General features: G+C 45.2%; 1 protein-coding gene across 2 annotated transcripts in view; it reads left to right on the top strand.

Annotated features, from left to right (window-relative positions):
* The first annotated feature begins 1,173 nt into the window (after nucleotides 1-1,173).
* Nucleotides 1,174-27,611, top strand: part of Adck1 (aarF domain containing kinase 1) — a 112,255-nt gene continuing 85,817 nt past the window's right edge. Inside the window, exons 1-4 of one of the 2 annotated variants that reach the window (XM_046440742.1) lie at nucleotides 1,197-1,288; nucleotides 4,366-4,655; nucleotides 12,719-12,863; nucleotides 16,544-16,627. In XM_046440742.1, the coding sequence (XP_046296698.1) occupies nucleotides 12,729-12,863; nucleotides 16,544-16,627 (219 nt within the window). In that variant the 5' untranslated portion in view covers nucleotides 1,197-1,288; nucleotides 4,366-4,655; nucleotides 12,719-12,728. Of the gene's footprint in view, nucleotides 1,289-4,365; nucleotides 4,656-12,718; nucleotides 12,864-16,543; nucleotides 16,628-27,611 lie in introns of both variants that reach the window. The other variant, XM_046440741.2, reaches the window with a different exon arrangement.

Genomic DNA, 27,611 nt, shown 5'->3' with positions numbered 1-27,611 from the left:
TGCATTCTTGTCCTGCCAGGATCAGGAGTGGTTGTAACCCAGCTGCTGCTCTGGGGCAGATGTAGGCCCGCTGGCACCAGTGTCTGCTGCTGGAGCCCGCTTTTGAGTTGAAAGATTTCTGAGACACAGGCACTGTGAGCGAAGCCAGCTCCACACCCTCATTGCTCAAGGCAAAGGGTATATGTTCAGCTCCTACGGTCTCAGCTCCTGTTCATGGCGCCCCGATACATCACGAGGTTCCATTTTCTCCTTTGTCTAACCCTATGCCAATATCACAATTTTTAATAGCTTTATGGTGCATGGGGAACATGGAAGGGCAAGCATGTTATTCTTTTTCAAGAGTGTTGGCTGTGCTTTGCTCTGTGTTTTTCCATATAAACTTTAAAATAGTTTCTAAAGGTCCAGGGGGGAAAAATCTTGTTGGAAATTTGGTTAGAATTACAATGAAATAGCTGGGCGTGATGGCTGTGGTGGCTCTTGCCTATAATCCCAGCCATTGGAGAAGGTTCAGGCAGGAGGACCGCAAGCTGGAGGTCAGCCCAAAATAAAACAAATAAATAAATAATAAAAAATGCTGGGCTTGGGCTAGGGTTGAAGCTCAGAGGTAGAATGCTTGACTAGCATGTATGAAGCACTGGGTTCGATCCCCAGCACCACATAAGAATAAAATAAAGGTCTTGTGTCCACCTACGACTAAAAAATAAATGTTTAAAAAATTATATATAAAAAAAAAGAAAAAAAAAGTGCTGGGCTTAGGGTTCAATCCCAGAACCAAAACAGACATTGAAGCAATAGATGAAACATTTGAATCCCCGACAAAGGGAACAGCTCAGGAGGTATTAATGGAATGAATACATGTCTGATAAATGTCTCCAGCGTACATCTTATAAGTCAACATTCAGAAAATACAGGTCAATACGTGAGGGCCACAGGTACCCTGCATATTCTTAACATTCAGCAACTGTCAATGAATTTCTTCTTCACCTACTTGTTCTGATACCTTATTTAAAATCTACAAACCCACAAGGGCATCACTTGCATTCACTAAACGCAAATCTTGATAAAAGTTTTCCGTGAGAGCATCAGAGTCTCTGCCTCCAGGGACCCAGCGGTCCGGGGACCGCGGCGGCTCCTCGCTCCGCTGCCCGCGGCTCAAGCAACCGCGAACTACAAGTCCCGGCAGGCCGCGCGCGCCGGCTTCGCCCAGCGCAATCGGGGCGGCCGAGGGCACCGTTTCCAGCCAACTCCGGACCGCAAGGCTGCGGGGGGACGCCGGGCTCTGCCGGAGGTGAGTGGGGTCCCAGCGGCAGGCCGATGCAGAGCCCGGGCGGACCAGGCCGTGCCTGGAGCGCGGGGGAGCCGGTGTGCACGCGCTCGGCGCGGTTCCGGCTTTGCTGGAGAGCAAGGAAGGAACCCCAGCCGGCGACCTTGTCACCCGGAGCGCGGCCACGTGCCTCGGGTAACTCGCAGTGTCCCGCCCCCCTCCGCGGTGACTCTCTCGCTTGGCGCTCCAGCGGGTATTAGTGGACTGTCCTTGAGTGGCACAGCCTTGCGTGCACCCGAGGAGGCGGAGCTGGAGGAGGGCCGCAGGTGGCTCAGCAGGAAGCCTTCACACCCAGGTGGCACTGGGCCCCGCGTCGAAGGCAGCTGGGGCTGGAGCCTGGTCTGGTTTCTAGCAGGGACGACCCCGACTTGCCAGCCTTGCACCTGGGCTTGCCACGTTCCCCTGTCCACTAATTATCACTAGGACCTTGCAGGGGCCCTGTGCTTTCGGATCGCGGGATAAATGTGTGCCAACACCCAGCAGGGTGTGGAGAGCAGCTTGTAGAAAACCCCAACTACAATTCTGTCCTAGGGTTAAGTGGTGTTTATTTTCCACTAACTAGGAAGTCATTCAACAAGTATTTGTGGATTCCCTTCGTGATGCGTGGTGCATAGCTGGTGCTCAAAAAATATTTGCTGAGTTGAACAAGCTGCTTGTTCTAGTCCACCCTTTGCTCTCTCAGAGCAGACCCACCTGCATTCTGCTGTTGTGCTGTCACACGTTTTCTTTAAGCATTTTCTTGTTGCCCTAGATATCTAGTAGAATCACCCCAAGGCCTGGTTACTGCACAAAGTTTTGGACTCTTTCCTCCCAGCTTCTGATTCTGGTACTGTAGATCTGGTACCAAGGATTTGCTTGTCTATCATGTGCCTAGGGGATGTCGATGCTTCTGGTCTGGGGACCATAGTGGCGTACCATTATTTTATAGGCAAAAGTCCTCTCTTCACATTTGGTTATGGGTCTTCTTGTCCTTGTTTGCCAGTTTTACTTTTTCTAGTTGTAGTAAACATTTGCATATTATTTTGGACATAGTATTTTGTTAATCCTCCACCTTTCTTTATATACAGTTTTTTGTTTGTTTGTTAGTTACTGGGGTTTGAACCAGGAATGCTTTACCACTGAGCTACAACTTCAGCCCTTTTTATTTTATTTTTTGAGACAGGGTCTTGCTAAGTTGCTGAGACCAGCCTGGAATTTGTGATCCTCCTGCCTCAGCCTCCCAGGTAGCTGGGAATACAGGCATGTGCCATCACGTCCCATGCCACCATACTGTGCACCAACATGCTGTGTTATGTGCAGATTTTCATGCCTTCCTACACTTGTGTGATTTTTCCTGGATTACATAATATTCTGTCTTACTGTCATTATTTGCTTGGTTATTACTCAACAGTCCTTGCAGATGTAAGATTTGATCTTTGCTGGGAGAGTGGCCTTTTACTCCTGTCTGATATATACTCATTTTCTTGACAGAGAACGGACCTCTGAGAGAAGAATAGTGCTTGGTTTAGTTTTCTGTCTCCTTCTCTCCAACCAGGGCAGCTCACTGAATACTCTGGGTTTAGGTTCCTATGTCAGAGAGTCTCTGTGGTCCACCTCCAGGCTCAGCAAGCTGCTTGTTCTAGTCTACCCTTTGCTCTCTTAGTTAGAGCAGACACAGAAGTTAGAGCATTCCGGTTCTGGCTCATCAGCCAAATTTCTTCCCTTCCTTGTCTGTAGGCTGAGACTTTCACGGTCTTCACCTTGGAGTCTAGTTGTGGAAGTTGTGTGAGAGGTTGAAACACCGAGCACTGTCCCGGTCTTGCTGAAAGCACCCTCACTTCTCTTCTCTTCTCTGCTGCTTGCCTTTTGCACTTGGCTTTCCACTATTCACCCAAAGGTTCCCTTCCCAGGATGATCTGAATAGAAAATTTCTATTCCTTGCCTGGGTGAGATTTATTTTTCTTAACTGCTCTAGGACCTTGGCAACAGTCAGAGATTACTTTTTTTTTTTTTTTTGTAGTTGTAGATGGACTGTTGAGAGCCGCAGCCAACAACATGCCTTTATTTTTTTTTGTTTATTTTTATGTGGTGCTAAGGATTGAACCCAATGCCCTACAAGTGCAACACAAGTGCTCTGCCACTGAGCCCCAGCCTCAGCCCAGGCATTCCTTTGTTTAACCAATATTGATTCAAGCAACTTCTGGGCATTAAACATGAGGAAAGGGGGTATGGTTAAAATTTTGATTTCTCCGTTGGACTTCGTAGTTCTCTAAAGGACATGGCAGACTGTAAACTCACTCAGGCCCATGACACCGTCTCTAGGCATTGACTCATTTGCTTTTTATTCATTTTACTGACCAAGTTCTTCTGAGGACCTGGCCACTTTTTCCAAGAGTATTTTTGTGTCTTTTCCAGTCTTGGGAACAGTTTAGGGAACAAAAACCTTATTTGTCTAATAGTCTTTCTAGGAAATGGGAGGAGGCTGTGGTTATATAGAGGATTAATGAAATTAGATCCCACAGTGCCTTTCTTCTGTGGCCATTCCCACTTGTGTGCTAAGCAAGGAGAGATGATTCCAGACCTGTACTCCTGGGATGTGGCATGGGGAGGGTCAGGAGATGAATGGTCTGTCATCCTAATGGGTTGGGAGGCTGAGGCAGGAGGATTACGAGTTTAAATCCAGTCTAAGCAACTTAGGGAGACCCTAAGCAACTTGATGAGACCCTGTCTCTAAATAAAATACAAAAAAGGGGTGGGGTGTGGCTCAGTGGTTATGTGCCCCTGGGTTCTGCACCTGGGTTCCACCCCTGGTAAAGGAAGGAAGGAAGGAAGGAAGGAAGGAAGGGAGGGAGGGAGGGAGGAAGCAAGGAAGGAAGGAAGGAAGGAAGGAAGGAAGGAAGGAAGGAAGGAAAAGGCCTAGCTACTTACAGACCTCATGAATGGTAAGTGCTTGATTTTCTATTTAGTTCTATTTAGGATGGATATTTTGTTTGACCAAAACTTCCCACTGTGAACTTCCTGTTGCCTGATTTTATGACCCACAGGGTTTTTCCTTGGTCTAGGGAGATGGAGATCATTCTTACCATTGATTCGATGGTGAAGCAGCTAAGGCAACTTTGTGGACTGGAACACTCCTGGATCTTGACATGGAATTTCTAAGGCTCCAAACAGTGCCTTCCACATACCTGCCACCGTTTGGGCGTGGTGGAGGGTCAGAGATCATAGTCCTGCCCAAAGGGACTGTCACGTTTACTCGAGGACAGTAGAAAGAACCTTATTGCGCTTGGATTTCCACTATTCACCATGAGGCCCCCTTCCCAGGACGAACTGAGAATTTCTATTCCTTGCCTGGGTGAGATTTATTTTTCTTAACTGCTCTAGGACCTTGGCATCAGTCAGGGATTCCTTTGTTTAACCAATATTGATTCACACCTGAGGGTCCAGGTGACCTCTTAAAGAGGTCATGTGCCATAAAAAAGGAGAACTGAGCACCTGGAGTGGGAAGGCCCTCTCCAAGCTGTGAATAGGAGCTGAGCCACCTCTCTGTTCCTTGGTTTCCTCATTTATACCTGGGGATGATGATCCTTGTTACTGGGTTGTGTGTAATGTTTAATGAGTGTAAAGGGCTCTGTGAAGGTTAGTTCTTGCTAATAATATTATCTAGTGATCAGGATTTAGGCCCTTGGTGGCCTCAACCCCCTGCAAGTTATGTACTATTATCCAGAGCTAAGTCAGGTGAAAGTCAAAAAGGCAAATAAACAGAATTGGGCAGGTGATTCATTAGCAAAGGGTTTAATAATGAAAGGTGTTTTTCATCGACAGACATATTTCACACCTGACAGGTCTTTTAAAATACCCTCAGGGAAGCAGCTCATTTGCATGTTAAACACTCACCGACTCCTTATGGAAAACTCCAGCTCCAATCTATTTAGACACAGTTTGGCTCCTATATCATCTATTTTATGTATTTCAATTTCCACTTCTTTTATTACTGAGGACAGTTTCTTGAAAAGTGGGTCGTGGGAGTGGATGCTTTGCTGCCACTTCTCACCCTGAGGTGTCTCAAGGGTAGGGATGGCCTCCTGGAGGAGAGGGGTTCAGGTGAGTACTGGGCAGTGGTGCTGAGGGTGATGGGCGGGAATGGTTATCATACTGGCAGCCCAGGGTGTGTATTTTCACAGGGAAATCTGTCGTTACTGGCTCTGTTCAGGCCTCAAGGGGAATATTGACTCATTCATTCAATAAATGCTTTTGGAGCACTTACTATGTGCTGTGCCAGGGTGTGGCAAATTAATGTCTAAGGCCAGACGTTGCCATAGTCCTTACTTTACATGTCCTCTGTGGTCGTCTATGTGTGCTACAGTGCAGAGTTCAGTCGCTGCCCTGAGATAGTATAGCCTGCACAGTCGGAAGTGATTATTGGATGGCTCTTTATGGGATAAAACGGCCAGCTTCTGTTCTAGGCAGAGAACAGGGAGTCTGAAAGTTCTGGGGCCACCACGTGCTGAGGACTGGTAAGGAGGACTGTAAGGAGGACTGCGTTTGAGGACTGGTAAGGAGGCAGTGCGGTTGGAGTGGAGCGAGTAAAGGGGAGTGGGAAGGGCTTCAGAGCCTAGAGGGAAGTGGGGAGGCAGATCCTGTAAGGCCTTGTAGGCTGTGCTCATCCGAGGCCTTGGCTCTTCACGAGGTGGGAGCCATTGGGGCTGTTAGAGCGTGGGAGTGTCCAGCTGGACTTAAGTTTCCACATTAATAGACTAGCAGACCAGGGAATGACCCCCTCACTCGTTTCATTATTTATTAGCAGGCTTATTATTGTGCTCACCTCTCATATGCTCCTGGTCAGCAAGAAGTGGTTGTAGGAGGCAGATATCTGGATCAACCATTCTGAGGAAGGAAGTCAGAACTAGAGACTCAAGGGTGACTAAGGCTTGCTTCTGGCATGGGAAAGTTTAACCTAGACTCAGAATGGATGCCAATGAACATAAAGCTGTTGGAATGCTCCACACGGTTTTTACTTAGTAGCAAATGCTGCCTTTTGCATCTAGTCAAAGAGGCAGGTATAGGACCAGGTTGTTAGAGATATAAGCAGAGTATACATGAGGCTAGAGAAAAGAACTCATAAAACAGTGAGTTCTGAGTGATTGGCATTCACAGAGACTCATGGGCTATTTGAGTGGGTTGAGTGTGGAGGGCTATTTTGGGAGATAAAGCTGGATAGGTGGGTTGGGATGAGAATGCAATGGTCCTTGAGTGTCTTGCCAGGGTATTTGGACTTTTCGGTAGGTGGAGGGTGTTAGAAATGATATGAATGCACTTAAAGATGATGGTGATACTTCCAGCAAGAGTGAGGGTTGCGTGGGGTGTGAGAGTTGGTTTGCAATGCAGTGAGTGGTTGAATAGTTCAGGCAAGAGGTGATGGTCAGCCCCTCAACCCCCACCCCTTATTAATTATTCATGCCTGTACCTAATCTAGGAGTAAGTACATAAGCTCTTTGACTTTTTTCTCTTGATGCTTGGAGTCAAATACAGGCCTCATGCATGTTAGGCAGGTAATCTGCCATGAACTGTAGCCCCAGTCCTCTTGGACTTTTCAGAGATGAAGACAATAACAAAGAAAGGAAGTCTCATTTTCTGGGTGTGTTAGGCATCATGTTAAAGCAGTGTCTCATTTCATTCTTACAGTGACCCTGTAAGCTTGGTACTCTCAAGAGCTCCCTCAACTAGATGATTACACAGGGCCCCCAAGTGGTTGTGACTTACTTGAGGTCACACAGCTGGTGAGCAGTCAGACCAGGCCTTCACCCAGTTCCGGAGCCTGGGTTCTTTTTTTTTTTTTTTTGGTACTGGGGATTGAACCCAGGGGGTACTCAATCACTGAGCCACATCCCCAGCCCTTTTTATATTTTATTTAGAGACAGGGTTTTGCTAAGTTGCTTAGAGCCTTACTAAGTTGCTGAAGCTGTCTTTGAACTCGCAATCCTCTTGCCTTAGCCTCCCAAGCTGCTGGGATTACAGGCGTGTGCCACCATACCTGGCCACATTGAAGATCTTGAAGAAGGAGGATGTGTAAGGAACTGAAGTCACCCAGCCTCATTTCAGGCCTACTTCTGGGTCAGATTAGGAACCTTATATTTGTGAAAGCAAAGTAGAGGGAGGCCCGAACCTTTTACCCCTTTCAGCAAGAAATACTGCAGGTGAGACTGTACAAAGCAAGGTGAAAAGGTAGGTTTAGATGGGGTCCTGCTAGAAGGTTGGAAGTGGGCATGCCTGAATCCTCTGGGAGTTGATGGGAAGGGGATCCTTTGCCAGAAAAGAATCTCTGAGACTGGGGATATAGCTCAGTGGTAGAGTACTTGCCTCCTATGCACAAGGCCCTGGGTTCAATCCCCAGCACTACAAAAGAAAAAAAAAATCTCTGTACAACACATTAAAATTAAAATGCCTGACATACAGAGTAAGGATAGCCCCAAGAGAAAAACATCAGGTCACATTTAGAGTCAAGCAAATCATAATGACTTTCAGTTTCTAAGCACAAACTCTAAAATCCGGGAGGGCTTGGATTGATGTGTTCCAAGCTGTGAAAGAAAATAACATAATCAAATCTGCTAAATCCAGATAATTGATCCTTCAGAATTGAAGAAGAAATAAAAATGTTCCAAGATAGGTAGAGACTAAAAGAATTCATGGCTAGTAAGCTAGCACTACAGAAAATACTTAGAGAAATACATTACTAAGAAGAAATAAAAAAACAAACTCCTGAACCCACAAATGAACAAATCTCATTTGAAGAGTAGCTAAGCAGATGAGAAATATGACCAAATTAAACAATAGAAATAAATCAATATATCAGGAATTAATAAATATAAAGTAGACACTACTCAAAGTCTCAGCTATTACCAAGTATAATAATATTGGATGATTTCAGTATGCCTTTCACCAGTAGAAAGGTCATCCAGACCATAAGCTCACTAAAAACTCTTCTAACCTAAATGATATTATAAATCAAATGACTTAACAGACATCTGTAGAATGTTTCATCCAACAATACCTGAATTAACTTTCTTCAGTAGCTCATAGAAGCTTCTCCAAAATAGACTGTATGTTAGGCCACAAAGCAACTCTTAGCAAATCCCCCCCCGCCCCCCCAAAAAGTAATTTTTTGGATTTTGTCTGATCATCATGGAATGAAATTAGAAATCAATACTATTTTATTCAGCTTTTGTGTCACTTTGATCAAAATACCCAACCAGAATAACTTAGAGGAGGGAAAGTTTATTTGGGGCTTCAGAGGTTTTGGTCCATACATGGCTGACTCCATTGCTCTGGGCCCAAGGTGAGGCTGCACATCATGGGGGAAGGTCCATTGGAGGAGAGCTGCTCACCTCGTGGTAGGATCTTGTCCATGAAATAGGATGATAACAGCAGTATTTACATGACAGTCTGGTGTGCCAAGGACTGTGTGTTAGCCTTTTGTCACTGGTTACCAGCTACCTTACAAGAACAATTGAGAAGTGGAAATTTTATTCTGGGCTCATGGTTTTAGCAGTCTTGGCCAACTCTATCACTTTTGGCCAGAGGTGAGGCAGAACACCATGGTAGAAGGGCAGTGGTGGAGTAAAGTTGTTCAGCTCATGGCAACTGGGAAGCAGAGACAGTGGCGGAGGCAGGGGGGGAAGGGGCCACAGTAAGATGAAGCCTTCCAGGGCACCCCCACCCCATGACCCACCTTCTCCAACCACATCCCATCTGTCTACAGTTACCACCCAGTTTGTTCATTCAAACTAGATGGACTGATCAAGTTACAGCTCTCAAAATCGAGTCATTTTCTTTGAATAATCCTGCATTTACACAGGGGCTTTTGTGTAAAAAGACACTTCATATCCAAACCATTACATTTGCTCAAAAGCTCATGTCCACATTACAATGCAAAATGCATTTAGTCCATCTTCAAGAATCCCCATAGTCTTTAACAGTTTTAAAAGTCCAAGTTCAAAGTCTCCTCTCAGACTCAAGGCACACTCTTGGCTGTGAGCCCCTGTAAAAACCAAAAGCAAGTTACGTATATCCAATACACAGCGACACAGAATAGACATTCCCAATCCCAGAGGGAGAAATAGAGGCATAGAAGGAAGGGATGGAACCAAAGCAAGACTGAAACCCAGCAGGGCAACCATTAGGTCCGATAGCTCCATATACAGCATCTGGGGTACATGGTGGCACGGTGTTCTCTTCAAAGTGCCTGGGCTGCCCCATTCTTTGTCCCTGATGAGGCCTCTTTGTTAGCCGGGCTTTCTCTATAGCCAGTAGCTTTCCTCCGATGTTACTGGCATGTCTTAAACTGGGGGGTCTCAACTGCAGCTTGGGCTTCACCTTTATAGCTTCATATATCATCCTCTCATTGGCAGCCCTCAGATGTTCTGACCCTGCTACACTTTGCCTGGCCTTCTAGATCCTTCTTTAAAATCTGGTGGATCTCCCCATGACCTCTTATCTCCAATATCCTGCATTCCTGTAGAACTGGCACCATGATACCAAGGTTTGCTGCTTGAGCAGAAGCCAGGTCTCCTTGGACCCCAACTGCAGTTGCTTTGGTGACTGAGGACAGTAAAATGACTCCTGGAGAAGCAGTTTTCTGGGCACCCCTGTGGGAGTAGGGTACCCCCATGGTCTCTTAAAGGAGTTTTCATTTCTGTATGCTTGAGCCTGCAGTGGGGTGTGGGCTTGCAAATTCCCGAGATGCCCTCCGACATCTTTCCTATTGTCTCTGTGCAAAGTACTTAAATGCTCTTTAGTGGTGGTCATGCCTTCAACAACCGCACTTCCTTTGGCCTCAATTTTACACACACTTTTCTGGCCAAACTTTAAGTTTTAAAAACTCTTGGGCTCTTCTGTCTGCTCCTGATTCTTGCAGTAAACCTAGTTAAAAGCTGGTAGCAATATTTATGCCACTGCATGAATGCTGTGCTACCTTGAAATTTGCTCTGCCAGGTTAATTACCTTTAAATTCAGCTTCATACTAAGTCTCAGAATGTGGGCAAAAATGCAGACAAGTTCTTTGATAGAATGTAATGCGAAGGCTTTAGTCCAATTTCCAAATCCAGTTCCCCTCTGAAATCTCCTAAGCACAATTTTTATTTACTCTTTGCATTCCTGCTGGTGTTCTAGTCTTCTGCGCTCCTACTAGCATCACCCATTAACCTATGCTTACAAATCAAAGGCTCTTCTAGACTGCATTCCCAAACTGTTCCCATAAACCAGTTCTAAAGGCTTCTGAACCACATAGTCAGGTGAGTTGCAGCAACAACCTCCTTTATGTACATCATCTCATTTTTGTGTTAGTCAGCTTTTTGTTGGCGTGACTAAACTACCTGACAGTAACAACCTAGAGGAGGAAATGTTTATTTTGGGTTATAGTTTTAGAGGTTCAGTCCAAGCTCGATGGATTATATCACTTTGGTCCTGAGATGAAGCAGAATATCATGGCACAAGGGCAGTGGCCAAGGCAGGCTATTTATCTCATGGGGACTGGAGGCAGAGAGAGCAGGCGGAGGGGCTGCCCGGATGATGAACCCTGGCACACCCCCAGTGACTTACTGCCTCCAGCCTGGCCCCACTTGCCTACAGTTATCACCCAGTTAAGTCATTCAAACTAGGATGAACTGATTAGATCACAGCTGTGGTAATCTAATAATTTTTACCTCTGAATATTCCTGCATTAACACAGGAACTTTTTGGGGACACCTCACATCCAAACCATAATGGGGTATATGTTTTCTCTCATGTGTGGAAGCTAGAGAGAAACAAGTTAAAGAAAGGTGTGTGTTGGGGTGGATCTCATGAAAATTGAAAGGAGACCAGTGGAGAAGAGGGAAGGGACCTGGGGAGTGGGGAGGGAAGGCAAAGGAGAAATACTGGGTGATGGTTTGACCAAATTATATTGTTATATCATGTACACCTATGAATAGGTAACAGCGAATCCCGCCATGTGTATAATTATAATGCACCAATAAAAAATCTGGAAAAAATATAAGAATATGTGGAGGAAAAAAAATCAAGAACATAGCAAAAATACAGATTCCTGAGTCTTATCCCCAGAGTCGTGGTTCAGTGGGCCACAGGGTGGACTGGAGCAACCTGCATATTTGAAGCCGCACGCAGGTTGACCATACTTGGCAATGGCTGGGTTAGCAAAAGAAGGCTGCAAACATAAAACAATCAACTGTATCTTTACAGACACTGTAAAATGTAAGTTGAAAGTTAAAGTATTGAAAGAGAGATGTCTTGTGAATTCTTGAAAAAGTCTGGGGCTATATTATGAAGGCATGAGTCAAAATAGATTTTTTAAAGAAAATGAACACAAGGTTATTTGTAGCAGTAGCTTCCATACAAAGGGGAAACAGAGGCATAGAACGGGACAGTGATGGTCACAGACTGGGTCTGGAGCAGGAGCCAGGGTGATGACCTGTGTTGGAACCTGTGCAGGGGTTTATATTGGCAGGTGGTTTGGTGCACTTCTGTGTGGGGCCTCCCTTGGCAGCTGTAGCTGTGGTCAAGGACCTTAGTCTGATACAGATGCTTAGGAACTACAAGGGAGCAGCCCTTTGGGTACACTGGCCAAAAGTTGACTGTATAGCCACATGGTGCATGAAGCAGGTACAAGTAATGTGGGGAGCTGTCACACTAACCAATAGCATGATTTGGTGTCTAATCCTAAGTCACCCTGCAGTGAATGGATGAAATAGGTATCAGTCATGGGGTTTAAAGGGGTGTCTACTCTAACCACAGTAGTATTTTGAAAACCAGCCACATGTAGGGGACCTACTGGTTGCTTCTGCTCAGCTGCCATTTTGGTGGGGACCTGACCACTTTTGACTTGGGCACAAAGGCTATTGATGCTCAAGTGTGTATGCTGGTAGAATAAAACTTACAAATAGCAGTGGTCAACTTGCTGTTCTCCCTTTCCTATCTAAAATAGCACTCCTCGTCTCTCTGTACCCCTATCCTCTTTGCTTCTCTTCCTCTCACTTAATAGCAGCTCTGATATTCTAGGTATCATATATCTCTTTTCTTTCCATCTGTCATCCCCCACTAGCATGCAATCTATGTGAGCAAGAACTTTGTTTTATTCACTCTGTCCTGTCTCTAAGGCAGTGCCTGGTACTATTGAAGGAAGGATTTGGAGAATTAACTTGTGCCAGGTAGTATGCTAAGGATTTTATGTACATCATCTCATTTTATTCTGACAAGTTTGAGATATCACCCTGTTTCACAGATGAGGAAACAGGCTCAATGAGATTAAGAAAACGACCCAAGGTCATACAATCTATAAATGGCAGAGTCAGGATTTGAATCCTGGATTGACTCACTATGAAATCCTTAACTGCTAATCTTTCTTGACTTTATTTTCTTCTCCAGGTCGGGGGACATGGCTAGAAAGGCTCTCAAGTTTGCTTCATGGACCAGCATGGCTCTTGCTGCCTCTGGTGGCTTCCTCTACAGTAACAAGTATCTGGACCCTAATGACTTTGGTGCCATCAGGGTGGGCAGAGCAGTTGCTACGGTAGGTTATTCTCATTTGGAGGTAGCAGAGGAACTGCAGTATTCCTTGCAGGTGTTCAGACATGTAGCAGATGGGCATGCTGGTCATACACATGTGGAGATACCCTTACATGGACCAGAGCTCCATCTACACAGCTGCACAGACATGGACACACATGCTTATCTGCCTGCATTCCTGTCCACACATCCTGGCACTCTGTGGTTAAAGAGAGCAGGATTGAGATTGCATGAAGTCTCTGGTTTCTGTATCTTATTTGGTCATGACGCTGAGGGGCAGTGCTCCTCAGTAAATGCCACGGAAGGAAGACTTTGTGGAAAGAAGACTGCAGAATAAATTCTACCAGCAAACTTGATCTTGCTGCCATAAGCTGGTATGAGAAGTTCTGGTACTGGACTCATCCTCAGTGTGTGGGCCTTGGAGGACTTTGAGAGTCTCCTTCGATTCCCTAATTGACAGAGAATCTGAGTTGAATATTTGACCTCTAGAGGTTTTCTCCTGTGACTCAATGGTAATATTGTCCTGGGGTAATCATGTCCTCTTAACTGCTGAGAGCTACTCTCCCAGACATTGCTGGGACCCATAGTCCCAGATCAATAATTGTTGCCCCATTGGTAGGTAGGTTGGTCCATATCTCAGGCTTTTTCTCCTTTGCTGCAAACGAGCACATCCTTTCTTCCCCTTGATATCCCTGATGTGGATATGTATTAAGATATAACTCTGTTTTGGTTGTTATTGTTATTTCCCCAGTACTCAATATTATCAAATGTTTTCTTGAGTCTGGCTCAGAGGAGAAGGCCCTGATATGATGACTGTCCTTAAGGGTAGGCTGAGTCACAAACCAAGGCAGATACCTGGGCTATGAAATACGAAAAAATCACCAGGTACCTTTTTTGGGCCCAACACTGCCTTATTTGCTTGCTTGGAAGGGTAGAAATAAACTGTACCACCTAGACCCAGCTTTGAAAGAGCCTTGGCCAAGGAGTGCCCACACCATCAGATACCAGTGGGCTAAAAAGCAATCTAAAAGTGGGTCTGGTGGTGAGAGTCTATAGTCCCAGCTACTTGGGAGTCTGAGGTGTGAGAATTGTGTTTGAGGCCAACCTGGGAAACATAGTGAGACACCATCTCAAAAAAAAAAAAAAAAAAGAGTGCAATCTAAAGACACATGGTTCAAGACTGCTGCTATAATCAGACCCAGCGATGGCTGGTACCCAGGAGTCAGGATGAGTATCCTGGGGGAAGCTTAAGCTTTGGGATTTGAATGGTTGGAAAGGAGTGGGGAAGCATGAACCAGTTCTTAATAAACCAGCCACACAGGTACATCTTCTTTAAAGAGTTTTGGTCTTGATCACCCTAGTACACTGTTCAGTGGCTAGGTCTTGTTCATGGTTGATGTTTAATAAGTATATATTGGATGGAATTATGCTTTGGAGAGTGCAGACAAAGAAACAGATTTTTTTTTTGGAAGTCTAAATTAATGCTAACTGTAATATACAATATCAATAACATGGAGTTAAAAATATACAGAGAATTTAGATACTCAAAAAGCCATTAGTATTTAAATGTTCTAAGGTCTTCACTTTGTCAAGATCAAATTAATAGGGCTGGGGATGTGGCTCAAGCGGTAGCGTGCTCGCCTGGCATGCGTGCGGCCCGGGTTCAATCCTCAGCACCACATACAAACAAAGATGTTGTGTCCGCCAATAACTAAAATAAATAAATAAATATTTAAAAAAAAAAAAAAAAGATCAAATTAATAATTTATACAACTTGAATAAATCTATAGTGCATATGGTCATTGCTAGGGTAAACAGTAAAAGAAGAGGAAAAACTAACAGAGGTAGAAATAGAATAATTTTAAAAATAGTAAATAATTCCAAAATAAAACAGGAAAGAAAAGAAAGAGTACATATAAGAACAGATGGGGCAAGTAAAAAGCACATCGATTTAAATCAAAATACATTAGTAATTATATACATGTATATAATTATTACAATAATTACTACAAACCAGTAATTCTTTCCTGAGCAGTTACCCAGGACTAAAATGTGCATGAGAACAACAAAGGGACATGCATTAAAAGATGCAAAGCAAGAGCTAGGATTGTGGCTCAGTGGCAGAGCGCTTGCCTTACAAGTATGAGGCACTAGGTTTGATCCTTAGCACCGCATAAAAATAAATAGGAGCTGGGGTTGTGGCTCAGTGGTAGAGCACTTGCCTAGCATGCATGAGGCACTGGGTTCGATCCTAGCACCACATAGAAACAAATAAAGGCATTAAGTCCATATACAACTAAAAACAACAACAAAAAACAAAAATAAATTAAATAAAGTTTTTTAAAAAAAAGATGCAAAGCAAAATTCTTCATAACTTAAACCAGTCCAAATAGTCATAAACAGTAAAATCAAAATTCATTATTCATGTATGCATATATATGTACATATATGTATACATGTATGAGTGTGTTCATAAAATCACAGTGAAGTCCTATACAACAAGAAAAAGGAATGAATCACAATCATATGTAATATAATGGATTAATTCACAAATATAAGATCATTTACTTATTATTCTAATTAGGTATACATGACAGCAGAATGCATTTCGTTTCATTGTACACAAATGGAGGCTCAACTTAAGAAACAGAATTTTTAATGTAAATCTTGTGAGCTAATTTCTAGGGTCCTCAGTTGCTCAATTTTAAAAAGGAAGGTTTGGCTTGTTAATCCTCAAGGCTCCTCCATGCATGAGATACCAGGGAGCCTATAAATTTCTGACTCACCAAGGATAGGAGATCCTTTCCAGGAATTTTGGCTATGGAATCCAGAATCAAAACTATTAGAACAACCATAAATATAAAATGTTCATTTGTGATATAGAGAAGTGGGGTAAGTTTAACAGCATTCTTTCAATTAATATTTATTGAGCTTCTGCCTGTGTGCTTGGCGATGTGAAAGGTATTGGGAGGCTGTCCTAGTTTGTATATGAGGTGTCGCCCAGAAGCTCCTGTGTCAAGGCAGGAGGTGAAATGTAGGCTTGTGGGGCGTGGCTGGAGGAGGGGAGTCGCTGGGGGCATGCCCTGGATGGGTTCTTCCCTCAGTCCCCTGCTCTCTCTGCTTCTTGGCCACCATGAGGGGAGCAACGCTTCTCCACCATGCCCTTCCGCCATGGTGTTCTGCCTCACCCTGGGCCCAGAGCAATGGAGTCCATCTACCGTGGACTAAACTTATGAAATTGGAGCTCAAAATAATTTTTTTTCCTCTAAGTTGTTCTTGTTAAGTATTTTGGTCACAACAATGAAAAGCTGACTAACACAGGGGTACTGTGTTGAACAGGAAGGACCTGTCCTGGTGTTTATAGAGCTTAAATTCAAACAGTTCATAAATAAGGAAACACGAACAGGATGATTTTAGGTGATGGTTTATTATAATAAAGAGTTGAGAGTTCCTGGTGGATGGGGCAACTTTAGATTGGGCCTCTCTGCAGATGGGGCTTTGTGGAGAGCTCTGAATCAGGAGGAAACCAGCCAGGCTGAGACTGGGGGGCAGAGCATCTGAAGGGTGGGACCGGCCCTTCCTGCAGACCTAGCAGCCCATGTGAGGGGCTGCAGCTGCAGGGCTGAGGCAGAGGAGCAGAATGTGCTTTCTGAGTGCTAAGCTCTCCCCTCCCTTGGTTTACAGACAGCTGTCATCAGTTACGACTACCTCACCTCCCTGAGGAGTGTTCCCTATGGCTCAGAGGAGTACTTGCAACTGCGATCCAAGGTAAGGGACCATGGGACTCATCTGAGCCAGGTGGAAAAGTCTGAAGTGACTGCACAGCCAGTAAGCTTCCTGTAGGCAGTTGGAGGTGGCAGAAGACAGATGGTACTGATGTGGGGACTATTTGCCATTTGGGGGTGCTGTAGTGCCTATCAGTATGGCTGCCAGACCTGCATCTGGCTGGGTCCCCTGGCTCTTAGCTAGGAGGTGCTTTGGGGGATGACTCAGGAGGGATGTAGGCTCTGTCCCTGGGATAACTCAGCTGCTTCTAAACTGCTTTGTTAGGCAAAACCCAACTGAAAGAGGTCAGTTTGCTCCCTGTCCTCTGAGGACTTCTTAGGGGCCTCTTGGAGAAGTAGAGCTGTCAATCTCAGGATCTCTCTCCTCACTTGGAACCGGGGAGTTGACATAGATGTTTCATCTGGATACTCCAGAGAGTTGGGGGATCAAGTAAGAGGGATTTTGCAGGGAAGGAATGTAGGTTGAGCCTGAAGCCAAGCATACATACATTGCTCCCCCAGAGAGAGGTTTGGATAGATATTCATGTTTGTTCGGTGGTCTCCTTAGCTGGAATGCCCTCTTGCCCTTAGGAAATTACTAGTCATCTTTCTGGACTGAGTTTGGACCTCCTCTCTATGATGCCTTCCTTCTCAGACATACTTTATGGATGGGATAATTAATTTTTTTTAGTTTTTTTAAGCATTTATTTTTTAGTTGTAGGTGGACACAATATTTTATTTTTATGTGGTGCTGAGAATCGAACCCAGTGCCTCACGCGTGCTAGGCAAGCACTCTACCATTGAGCTACAGAGCCAGCCCAATTTTTAAATTTTTATTTAAACTTTTTATTATGGAAATGAGAACCCTCCATAAGAGCAGAGAAAAAAGTATAATAACCTCCTGTGGAACCGTGATCCAGCTTGAGAAATTATATTGTTTCATCTGTAAATGCTTCAGTATGCATCTCTAATAGATAAGAACCTTTAAAAACATAATCACAATACTGTGATCATACCTAACAAGATTAACAATTCTTTAATAGCCTCTAACAGCTAGTTCATGTTCAAAACTCCCTTGTCCCCCAAATACCTGTTTTTTTTAATTTAATTTTTTCTTTTTAGTTACACATAAAAGTAGAGTAAATTTTTTGTTTCAGTCTGGATCCAAACAAGGTACATGTTTTGCATTTGGTTGGCATTTCCTAAATCTTTTAAAGTCTATAACATTTCCTCTCCCTCCCTTATTTATTTATTTATTTTTGTATTTAGCTATTTGCTTATTGAAGAAGCTAGATAATTTATCACGTAGAATTTTCTGTATTCAAGATTTGGCCGATTGTATGCTCAAAGTGTTGTTTATTGGGAAGTACATATAAATGGCACACAATTCAAAATACACAATATTTGAAACAGACAAAATAACCCTTCTACCCTGGTTCTTCAGGTACCCAATTTTCCTGTCTGGAGGCAATCATTACTTCTTATGTGTCTTTCTAGAGATATCTTGCTATTTTCATATAATCACTCTATCTTTATTCCTGCTACAGATGATAGTTGGTTACATGTTGTTCTCTCTCTTTAGACTGTTGGTTCCTTTGGTGAAGGTTTGGGCCTTTTCTTTTGTATGTTCTATCTTTAGCAATGATGCTTAGGACTGAGTCAATTTAATGTCTGGTTCAATGTCAGGTTGTACCCTGCTAGAGAGAGAGTAAAAGGTTTGTAGTCAGAACACCTGAGTTTTTTTGTGGCTTTGGGAGGGTGATCTATCCTTTTGGAATGGCCCTTTCCCTTGTGTCTAAATTAGAGATCCTTATACCACTTACTGAGGGTTATGTAGATAATGCTTGAGACAGTCCTTGCAAAATGTAAAGCCGATATGAAAACAAGTCTGATGTCTCTTAGAAGGTACTCTGTGGACAGAGACTCTTGTGCTGTATCTCCAGGTCTGCATCACTTGTGAGTACCCTGGACACAGCTGGTTCTCAATAAAAGGTATAAAACAAATGAATGAATGAACTGTTATTTTTTTTAAGCATCATGAATTGGTTGACTGTTTATATACTTTTTATGTGGTGCTGGGGATCGAACCCAGTGCCTCATGCATGCTAGGCAAGCGCTTTACCACGGAGCTACAACCCCAGCCCAAGCTGTTGGTTTTATTGGAGCATTTAGGAGCTCTTGCCTTTGAGACTTAATGCCCCCTGCTCTTTCCTATCTCTTTTCTCCATCTAACCTTGGAACCTACCAGAGTGACATTCTGCAGAGAGGTCCAGGCCAGGACCCAGGCCAGGTCTCTGCCGTGGAGACTGTGCAGAGAGGGCAGTGCTGACTGTTGTGAAGACAGTTGGCTGTCAGTGTGTAGGTCACCTGAAAGACAGTGGTGCTGCAGCTCCTGGAGAAGTTGACAGCTTGGGGATGTGGTAAGGAAAGTGGAGCCTGGCATTTGACGAGAGGGCAGCACGTGGTGGCTGGATACACCAGATAACAGGGTATAGGCTGGTCTGCAGGAGTTGTGCCTGGGAAGGGGAAACTGGCTGGCATAAAAAAGAGCACGAGTAGATACTGTGGGAGTGTTTTCTTCCATTGGGATGCTTATCCATTCTCATCATGGCTGATAAAAGAATGAGCAAAAGATAAAACATAATTATCTCACCTGTCAAGCCAGCATCTCCAAGTTCCAGGGTTTGTCACAGAGACAGGCAATGACTTCGAGAAGCACTTTCAAGGTTGGCATTGGCGGACTGGGCTCTCGGTGATGTAGCTGTGCACTAGGAGGGTGGGGAGCCTACGTGAAGAAGTAGGTTCTAGGGGCCCTGTGGCCCTTTACTAACCTCCTGGGGTAGTAAAGTATGCTGGATCTTGGAACATAATTAGTCAGGTGCTTTTGGAGAACTAGATTTCTAATGCCCAGGATGCTCATAAACTGACTTGTGGGACCTGATCCATCTATAAAGCAGAAGGAGGTCATTACCGGTGTAGATGTCCAGGCAGAGGATGGGAGGTTGCAGGATAGAGTTGATTCTGACCAAGGGGTTGAAATGGAGTGGACATTTGTTAATCTTGCAGCTGAGGAGACATCTTATTGTAGGGAACAGCATCCAGAACTTCCTTTGGAGAACCAGCCTCTCTCATGTACACTATATCACATTTCAGTAGGATTCACCCCACTCTTGTTAGGCAGTTAATTAATTGGTAGATTTCATTCTGCTGGGCTCTAGAAATTGATGCAAGGATTGGCATTTGAGCCAGTTTTGGCCAGTGAACATCAGGTCTAAGACTTTTTTTTTTTTTTTTAAAGAATAGCATCTCTTTCTTTTCTGTGGGGTTAATTGCAAGTATAGAATGTTGGCTTAGAGCTGCTGACAGTCTTGTCACTATGAAGGGAAAGTCCATCTATGAATGGAGCTGGTATTGCAAAGAGAGTTGAGTCCCTAGATCTTCCTGATCTAGGGACTCTAGGGACTACCACTATCCCCTTCAGTTGTATCTGCCAGGAATTTCTTATTTTTTTGATTAAGGTAGTTTGGGTTTACTGTTAACTGCAAACAAATGAGTCCCAATAACACTGGGGACTCTTGGAGAAGTATGCTGGATCTTGAAACATAATTAAAATTTTGATAGAGCACAGAAGAACCAGTAACTCAAGAGAAGAAATAAAATTCAGGGTTGAATTTGAACCATTTTGGACCTCGAGCTGGGTCCATTAGCTCCTAATTCATGGTTGAGCACCTCTGCTTCCTTAATTACAAAATAGTGGCAGTGACCTTTGCTCCATCTGAGTTTGTAAGAATGGAGAGGAGACAACTTATTGACTCAGACATTGTGGATTATTTACTCTGGAGATGAGATCCAGAAGTGCAGGGTTGCCTTGGTGGCTCCTTATCATTTAATGGACAAATTAATGATTTTCTATTTCTCCCATTTATTCATTGGAAAAATTCTTCTATAAGAAAGAGCTTTTCCTTTTTCCCCAGTTATTTAAATATTTTTATCTGGATGAACTCATGGGTATTTATCATATTCCATAGGTTGTATATCCCCGATATAATCGAAAGAATCCTTACCTTTTATATCCAAAACAGTTGTTTATTTTGTTGCTCACGTGGTTCCAACTTTGGTCATTGGGAGCTCCTTAGGGTGACTTCTGTGACCTTTTGGTGTGCTCCCATGGTGTGGTGAGCACTATCTTACTTTCTGGAATCACAGGGTGTGCCAGGCTCAGCCCTGGAATCAATCACGTTTTCAAGGAGCTCTGGTACCTATTATTGGAGAAGGGAATTAGAAGCCCAAACACGGAGGGCCAGGGATGCTCGTTGCTGCCAGGATGCCATTGCTTTCAGGCTCTTCCTGGTACCAGAGTGAGGATCTCTACACATGTGTGTGAACTCATACATACACAGGCATCCGTCTTTCTATTAAAAAGCCCCGAGTTCATACTCACATCTCCAATTCTAGTCAACGCCACAGAGTCCACGTTAGCTTTCTCTCTTTCCTTCTATGTTACTTCTTTCTTTGACAGTGAGAAACCTGCATCTTATTATCTCTAAAATATTCACTCATTCGTGTAACTCTGGTTTACCCTAGGATGGCCAAGACCCCTGAGGCATACAGGGATAGAGAGTGACTTAAAAAGGGTGAGGCTGGGCAAATTAAGGTGATGTTAAAAGTGAGTTTGGAAAGGGGGGGACGATTGAAACGCATAGCATGGAGGACAACGTGATTTTGGCTGATGTTGACGGGAAGACTTTGGGGATTGTCCACAATGAACAGAGATTATTTCAGAGTTCCTGAGGACTGGTATGGGTGAGTGAGGGGGCATATTGACAAGTAGAATTAGGACCAGCTCATGGAGGGACTTGAGGCCGGGCTTCATAGCACAGAGGGGAGGGAATCATGGAAAATTCTCAAGTACAGTTTTATTAAGCTTTCAGTGAATGATAATGCTTAAAGGTATCAATTATTGAATAGTTTTTTAGCTTGTACTGTATGTCAGACCATGGGGGTGGGGAAAAGAGGGAGGGGGGGAGAGAGAGAGAGAAGAGAAGAAGAAGGAGGAGGAAGAGGAGGGTGGGGGAATGAATGGAGACTGATAATGAATGCCATTTCCTTCCTCAACCAAAGGGGTCCTTGACTACACTGTGACTGTGAAGCCTTTGGCTGAACTCAAATTCTTGTTACCAAGTAGGCCACCACTGGGTCCCTGTGATGAGCTGCTTCAGGTCAGGGTTACATGTGTGCGCCTTGTTGGTTACTACAGTACTTCACCTTTGAACTTGAGGAGGTAATGGTTAAATACCCCCTTTCCCCCCCTCGCTTGAGAAGCGGAACCCAGCAGATACAGAATGCTGGCAAGTGGAGGTCAGAATGTCAACTTTGTTACTGATAAGTGCTGGTCTGGAGCATGTGGTCTGGGTCCGGATCAAGTGGGCTTGCTGAACTTCACCCCCAAACTTGACAGACTTTCTTAGTAGGCACAGGATGTGGCTGGACAAGGCTCTCAGATGGCGGTAGCCTCTTAGGACAGGGGAGAACTGAACGCCAAAGCTCTGTGGTTAAGCAGATACCAAAGTGGGATCTGTTTCTTTTCCCAACTCAGCAATCCAATAGGTGGTGCCCCCTCCCACAAAGAGTGGGGAGGGACGAGAGAGAGAGAGAGAGAGAGAGAGAGAGAGAGAGGGGTCAGCAGCACCAGGCCCCCAAAGGGACTCTCCATATGCTTTCATAACATTTGGGACGGGGGTTCACCAGCAGCCCTGGTGAGGGGGAAGTAGCCTCAGGTTTGGGTAAGAACCTTTCGTGAGCATCAGATTCTGCTAAATTTTATCCTTGACCTTGGTTGCAGCATACAATTTGGGGTTTGAGTGTGAGGCATTCATTTTGGCATTAATGAAATGCACTTAGGGGGAGGGGTCAGATGCTGTCAACCTTCAGAACCATGGGATATGGTAGGGTGTGTGGGAGCAAAAGGAACTCCATTTCTGACCCTAGGATATGGGTCAGAGAAGGAGAGGAAGGGCTGAGGGGTGGTGCTGACTCTGTCTGCAGTGGCTCCTTTGAACTTGAGAAAGATCTCCTGGGCATCCGCTAGCTCATGCTTTAATGCACAGGTGCGGAACTGGAGTTGCAGGGAGAGCTTGCGATTTCTGTAGCCTCCCCTCTTACCCCATGCTTGATTTTTAACATTCAGGTCTTGCCCGGTCTCTGGTTCTTTGCACTTTCTGCTCTGCCATCTCCTTGTGTATCTGCTTCCAACCTGGGGAAAGCACCAGGTCAGGTAGAAAGTGGAGGCCAGGGTGCTGGGCTGCTGCCTGTGATGGGCTTGGGAAGCAGAGGTGAGGAGGAAGAAGGCTCTAGAGCTTCCTTCTGGAAGTTCCTTTCCCCATTTAATTATTCAGCCGAATAGTTAGTTCAACAAGCATTTCACATTTATATTCCCCAATAGAGGGACTTGAGGCTCCTCTTAAGGAACTGGTAGAACCCAGCCCTTTGTTTCAAGAAAGGACTTCAACTTTTCAGCTATTAAACAAGCACCAGCTTTAAAAATAACTCTCCTATCCCCCAGTGAAGGTATGGTAATTAAAAAAGCCATTTCAGCTGGGCATGGCTGTGCTCACCTGTGATCCCAGCTACTCGGGAGGCTGAGGCGGAAGGGAGGCAAGTTTGAGGCCTTCCTTGGGCCATTTAGTGAGAATCTGTTTCAAAATAAGAAATGGAAAGGGCTTAGGGGTGTAGCTCAGTGGTAAAGCATCCCTGGGTCCAATTCTCAGTACCCCTCAAACCCTGTCTCTGCCCCCCCCACCAAAAAAAAAAAAAAAAAAAGCTCTTGTTCTGCAAAAAGGAACTGGTTCTTCAGGAATCGTCTCTGAACCTGGGAACTGTCCTCTCGAATCCAGGACTTTGCTTCATTCTTCTTCTATCATCTATTGCCTCAGCCAGCTTGAACGGAGCCTGCTGTGTGCCAGGTGCTGTGTGCCAGGTGCTGCGTGTGGGCTTCAGAGGGTGCAAAGGGAATAAGACTTGTCATCTGCCCTCAAGTCGCCTGCGGTCCTGGCTGCGGGCTGGGAAGCAGGCATGGCGTGGCCAGCCTCTGAAGGACAGATTTGTCTTGGTGACAGCTCTGGTCTCTGGTCTGGAGTCACTGCTTTGGACCTGACAGTAACTATCTCCCGGCCAGCAGGAGCATGAGCGGGAGCCCTGCTTGGGGTGGTGGGGTGCGTCCCAGGGTGGGCCCCCTCTGGCCGTGGTTCTTCTGCATGTGCATCGCCTTTTGGCCCGCCTGCCGTGGAAACTTTCAGTGGGTTTTCACACGCTGTGCCTTTCATCTTGCTGCTGTCATTTGCCATCATGAGACGCTCGCCTGAGAGTGTTCTGCACAGAGGAGGAGGGGAACCGAGCCCTTGCCATGTGGGCCACTGGCTTTCTCAGAGTTAGTGATAATTTCTGCAGGGGCATGAGCTGCGTTGAATGTGCTCTCGTGGGGTCACCTAAGGATCAGGCTTCTGGGATGAGAGAGGCAGTCTGTGAGTCGAGTCCAGCACCTCTGTTTTGGCTTCCTAGATACCCAAACCTTTCTGAGCCTTGCAAACCTGTGCAGTTCTCTGCAGTGGCCCTGACCCCAAAGCCTTTCTGATTCTGGGAGAGTTCTGTAGTGCCAGGTCATGGGGCCTTGCTAGGGTCTTGGTGGGGCCCACTGCCAGCAGTGGTCATCCCAGGGGAAAATGTGTTGTGACTGGAGGTTGGGCTCACTGGTGGCTTCTCTGTGGGTCCCACATAACCAAGGAAAGGTCAGTCATCCTCTTGTTTGATCTAAACTTGTTAGCCTAGGGACTGTGGCTAATAACAGCATCATGTTTTGCATATCTCCATATACCTGTATTTTAAAAATGCCATACCTGTGCATACTTGTATTCTTTTTTTTTCATTTAAAAAAAATCATTTATTTATTTATTTTACAGTAGAATGCATTTTGACAGATTGTACACAAATGGAGCACAACTTCTCATTCCTCTGGCTATACATGGTTCAGAGTTGCTCCACTAGTGTAATCATACATGTATACAGGGTAATAATGTCTGTCTCTTTCTACTGACTTTCCCATCCCCACAACCCCACTCCTCCCCTGAATCTCCTCTACACAAACCAAAGATCCTTCATTCTTCCCTGTCACCCCACCTCACAATGGATCAGATCTACTTATCAGGAAAATCAGTTGGCTTTTGGTTTTTTGGTGATTGGCTTATCTCAGTTGGCATGATATTCTCTATTTCCATTCATTTACCTACACATGCCATAATTTCATTCTTCTTTAAGACCAAGTAATATTCCATTGTGTATATGTACCACATTTTCTTTATCCACCTGTATTCTTTATACCTAAGAAAATGTATAAATAGTAACTCAGTGATCACCCTTGCACTTGCTGCCCAATTTCAGAAATAATACCTGACTATCCAATTTTAGCCCCTGGGTGGTATTTCCCTGACTCCAGCCTTCTTCCTACATGAGCGGGAAGAAGCACTGTCTTGAATTTATTATCATAGCCACACACTTCTCTATCACCAGATCTAAAGGTATTTCTGTTTTTTTTTTTTTTATTCTGTTGACGTTTCCCTTTATTTGGTTTTGTTTCAAGCAAAATACCTGTGAAATTATAGGTTTGACGGTTCTCGCTCAGGCTATCTAATGCATATGCAAATAAGTGTTGTGGGTGCTGCCTGAAGTCGCCTTTTGTACCCCTTTTTGCTTGCTGTTACTGGTTCAGGGCTGCACGTTGGGAACCAAGCTTGCATTGTCTGCAGCAGGCGCCAGGCCGGGCTCGGGCTCACACCTACCTTTGTCTTGATTTTTTCCCCTGATGACTTTGGCCATGCTCTCGAGCTCTTCTCTGCCCTGGGCTTACCCTGTTTATCTCCTGCTACTGGTCCAGGCTCAGAGATGCCTGATAGGTCGGATTTGCTTCTACTGCTCTGAAGCAGTGATCCCTTTCTAAAGACCATGGTTATAATGAAACAAAACGTCCCTCTGGGTTTCTGGGATGGGGCTGTGGCTGCATCCTGGGTGTCTCTCCATCCTGATTGCCATGAATACTGCCATCAGCCAGTTCCGCGCGCGCGTGTGTGTGTGTGTGTGTGTGTGTGTATCTGCAGCCCTCACCTCTGTGTTTTTCTTGGATGCATGGGTCTGGCTTCCTGCTGCCACAGGGCTGTTTCCCACCTGCCCCTGCCACCAGATTCTGTAGGGGGGGTGCAAGAGGGCAGAGTGCCCTGCTCCCCAGAGTCAGTGCTGCACCCTGAGCTTAGCCTGCACCTAATGCACTTAGTGAGGCAGAGGCTGGAGAGACCTGGCTTCCCCTTGCTCTTACCCATCTCAGAGCCTGTCCCAGACTAACTATCATGGGCTTCTTGTTCCTGGTTGCTTTGCCTGCTGAAAAACCCCTGTAGTTTCCCCATCGGCCTGGACTGGGTGCTTTTACCTCTGCAAAGAAGAGTGAAGGGAAACAAAGTGAAGTGACATGATGAGGGATTCAGGGTGGACATGAGCAAGGACTTCCTTGAGGTTAAGGTAGCTTATGACTGGTATAGGTTAGTGAGGATATTGTGAACTCTAAATTCAGGAGAACCTCAGTGTCTGTCACAGAGGTGAGAATGTGATAGCACCCTGGTGGGTCTCAATCTGTCAGGCCATCAGTCACCTGGGAGCAGGATCCTGGACCCCATAGCTGGATGCACTGTTAGTGATGCTGGGTTGAGGCCTGGAAAATCATGATTTTGAGGAGTAGCCAAGATGGCTTCTGATGCTAAGAACAAGCATTTACATTTACTGGACAGTAATTAGAGGACAGCACTGGGCCAAGGACTCTGTATTATCTCTTTAACTTCACAACTACTCTACGGGTCAGCTACCATTGTGTCATCCCCATTCTACAGATGAAAAAACCAAGGCACATTTAAGTGATTTGTCCAGGAGCTCGCAGCTAACCATGGGGTATATTAGTTCCCTGTGACTGTCATGACAAGTCACCCCATTGGCTTACAACTGCAGACATGTACTCTCCTATAGAGAAGGATTCTGGAGGCCAGAAATCCGAAATTAAAGTACTGTTGGGGCTGTCCTATTTTGGGGGGTCTGTGGAAGAATCCTTTTTGTCTTCCGGCTTCTGGCAGATCCAGGCATTCCTTGCGGCTTGTTCTCTCCCACATCTTCCTCTTTCTGATGACACTTGTCATTGGTTTTAGGCCCACCTGGCTAATCCAGGATGGTCTAAAAAGTTCTTAATGACATCTGCAAAGTCCCTTTTTCCAAATAAGGTCACAGTCGCAGGTTTCAGGGGTTAAGACATGGGCAGATCTTTTTTGGGGTTGCATTCAACCCACTCTAGTTGAGTTGAACCCCATGTGGTGTGGCTCCTGCCCCTGCACTCATGACTACTGAGTTTCCCCCACTCACACCTCTGGACTGGGGTGGCTCCCGGGCCTCCTCTAGGCCAGCAGTTCACACAGTGTGGACATCTTTGTTGTGTCATGGAATTTGAGCCATTTGTCAAGTGCTGAGGAACCAGCCTCTTGCCCATCCCCTCAGCCCTCTGCCGTTTCTCCTGAAACCCTCTGGGCTAGTCATCTTTTGTGTACGTGTGTGCTGGGGATTGAACTCAGGGGCACTCGACCACTGAGCCACGTCCTGAGCCCTATTTTGCATTTTATTTAGAGACAGGGTTTCACCAAGTTGCTTAGCACCTTGCTTTTGCTGAGGCTGGCTTTGAACTCATGATCCTCCTGCCCCAGCCTCCTGAGCCGCTGGGATTACAGGCCTGTGCCACTGTGCCCGGCTGGGCTCTTCATCTTGAACTCAAAAATTCTCAGACCTTAATGTACTCAGGAGATCAGAGTTTCTGAGGACAACCTGCTGAGAGGAGATGTGTTCCTCTTGCCTCAGTGGCCACAGCTCCAACATGGGAGTCGCGGGATGGCAGGAGTGGAGGAAAGGCCGGC

This window comes from Marmota monax, unplaced genomic scaffold, assembly GCF_021218885.2.
Source record: "Marmota monax isolate L192 unplaced genomic scaffold, Marmota_monax_Labrador192_F-V1.1 WCK01_AAM20220418_F8-fsc00017, whole genome shotgun sequence".
Lineage (NCBI taxonomy): Eukaryota > Metazoa > Chordata > Mammalia > Rodentia > Sciuridae > Marmota > Marmota monax.
The sequence above is the reverse complement of the archived record's forward strand: the minus strand, read 5'-3'. Positions and strand labels throughout refer to the sequence as shown.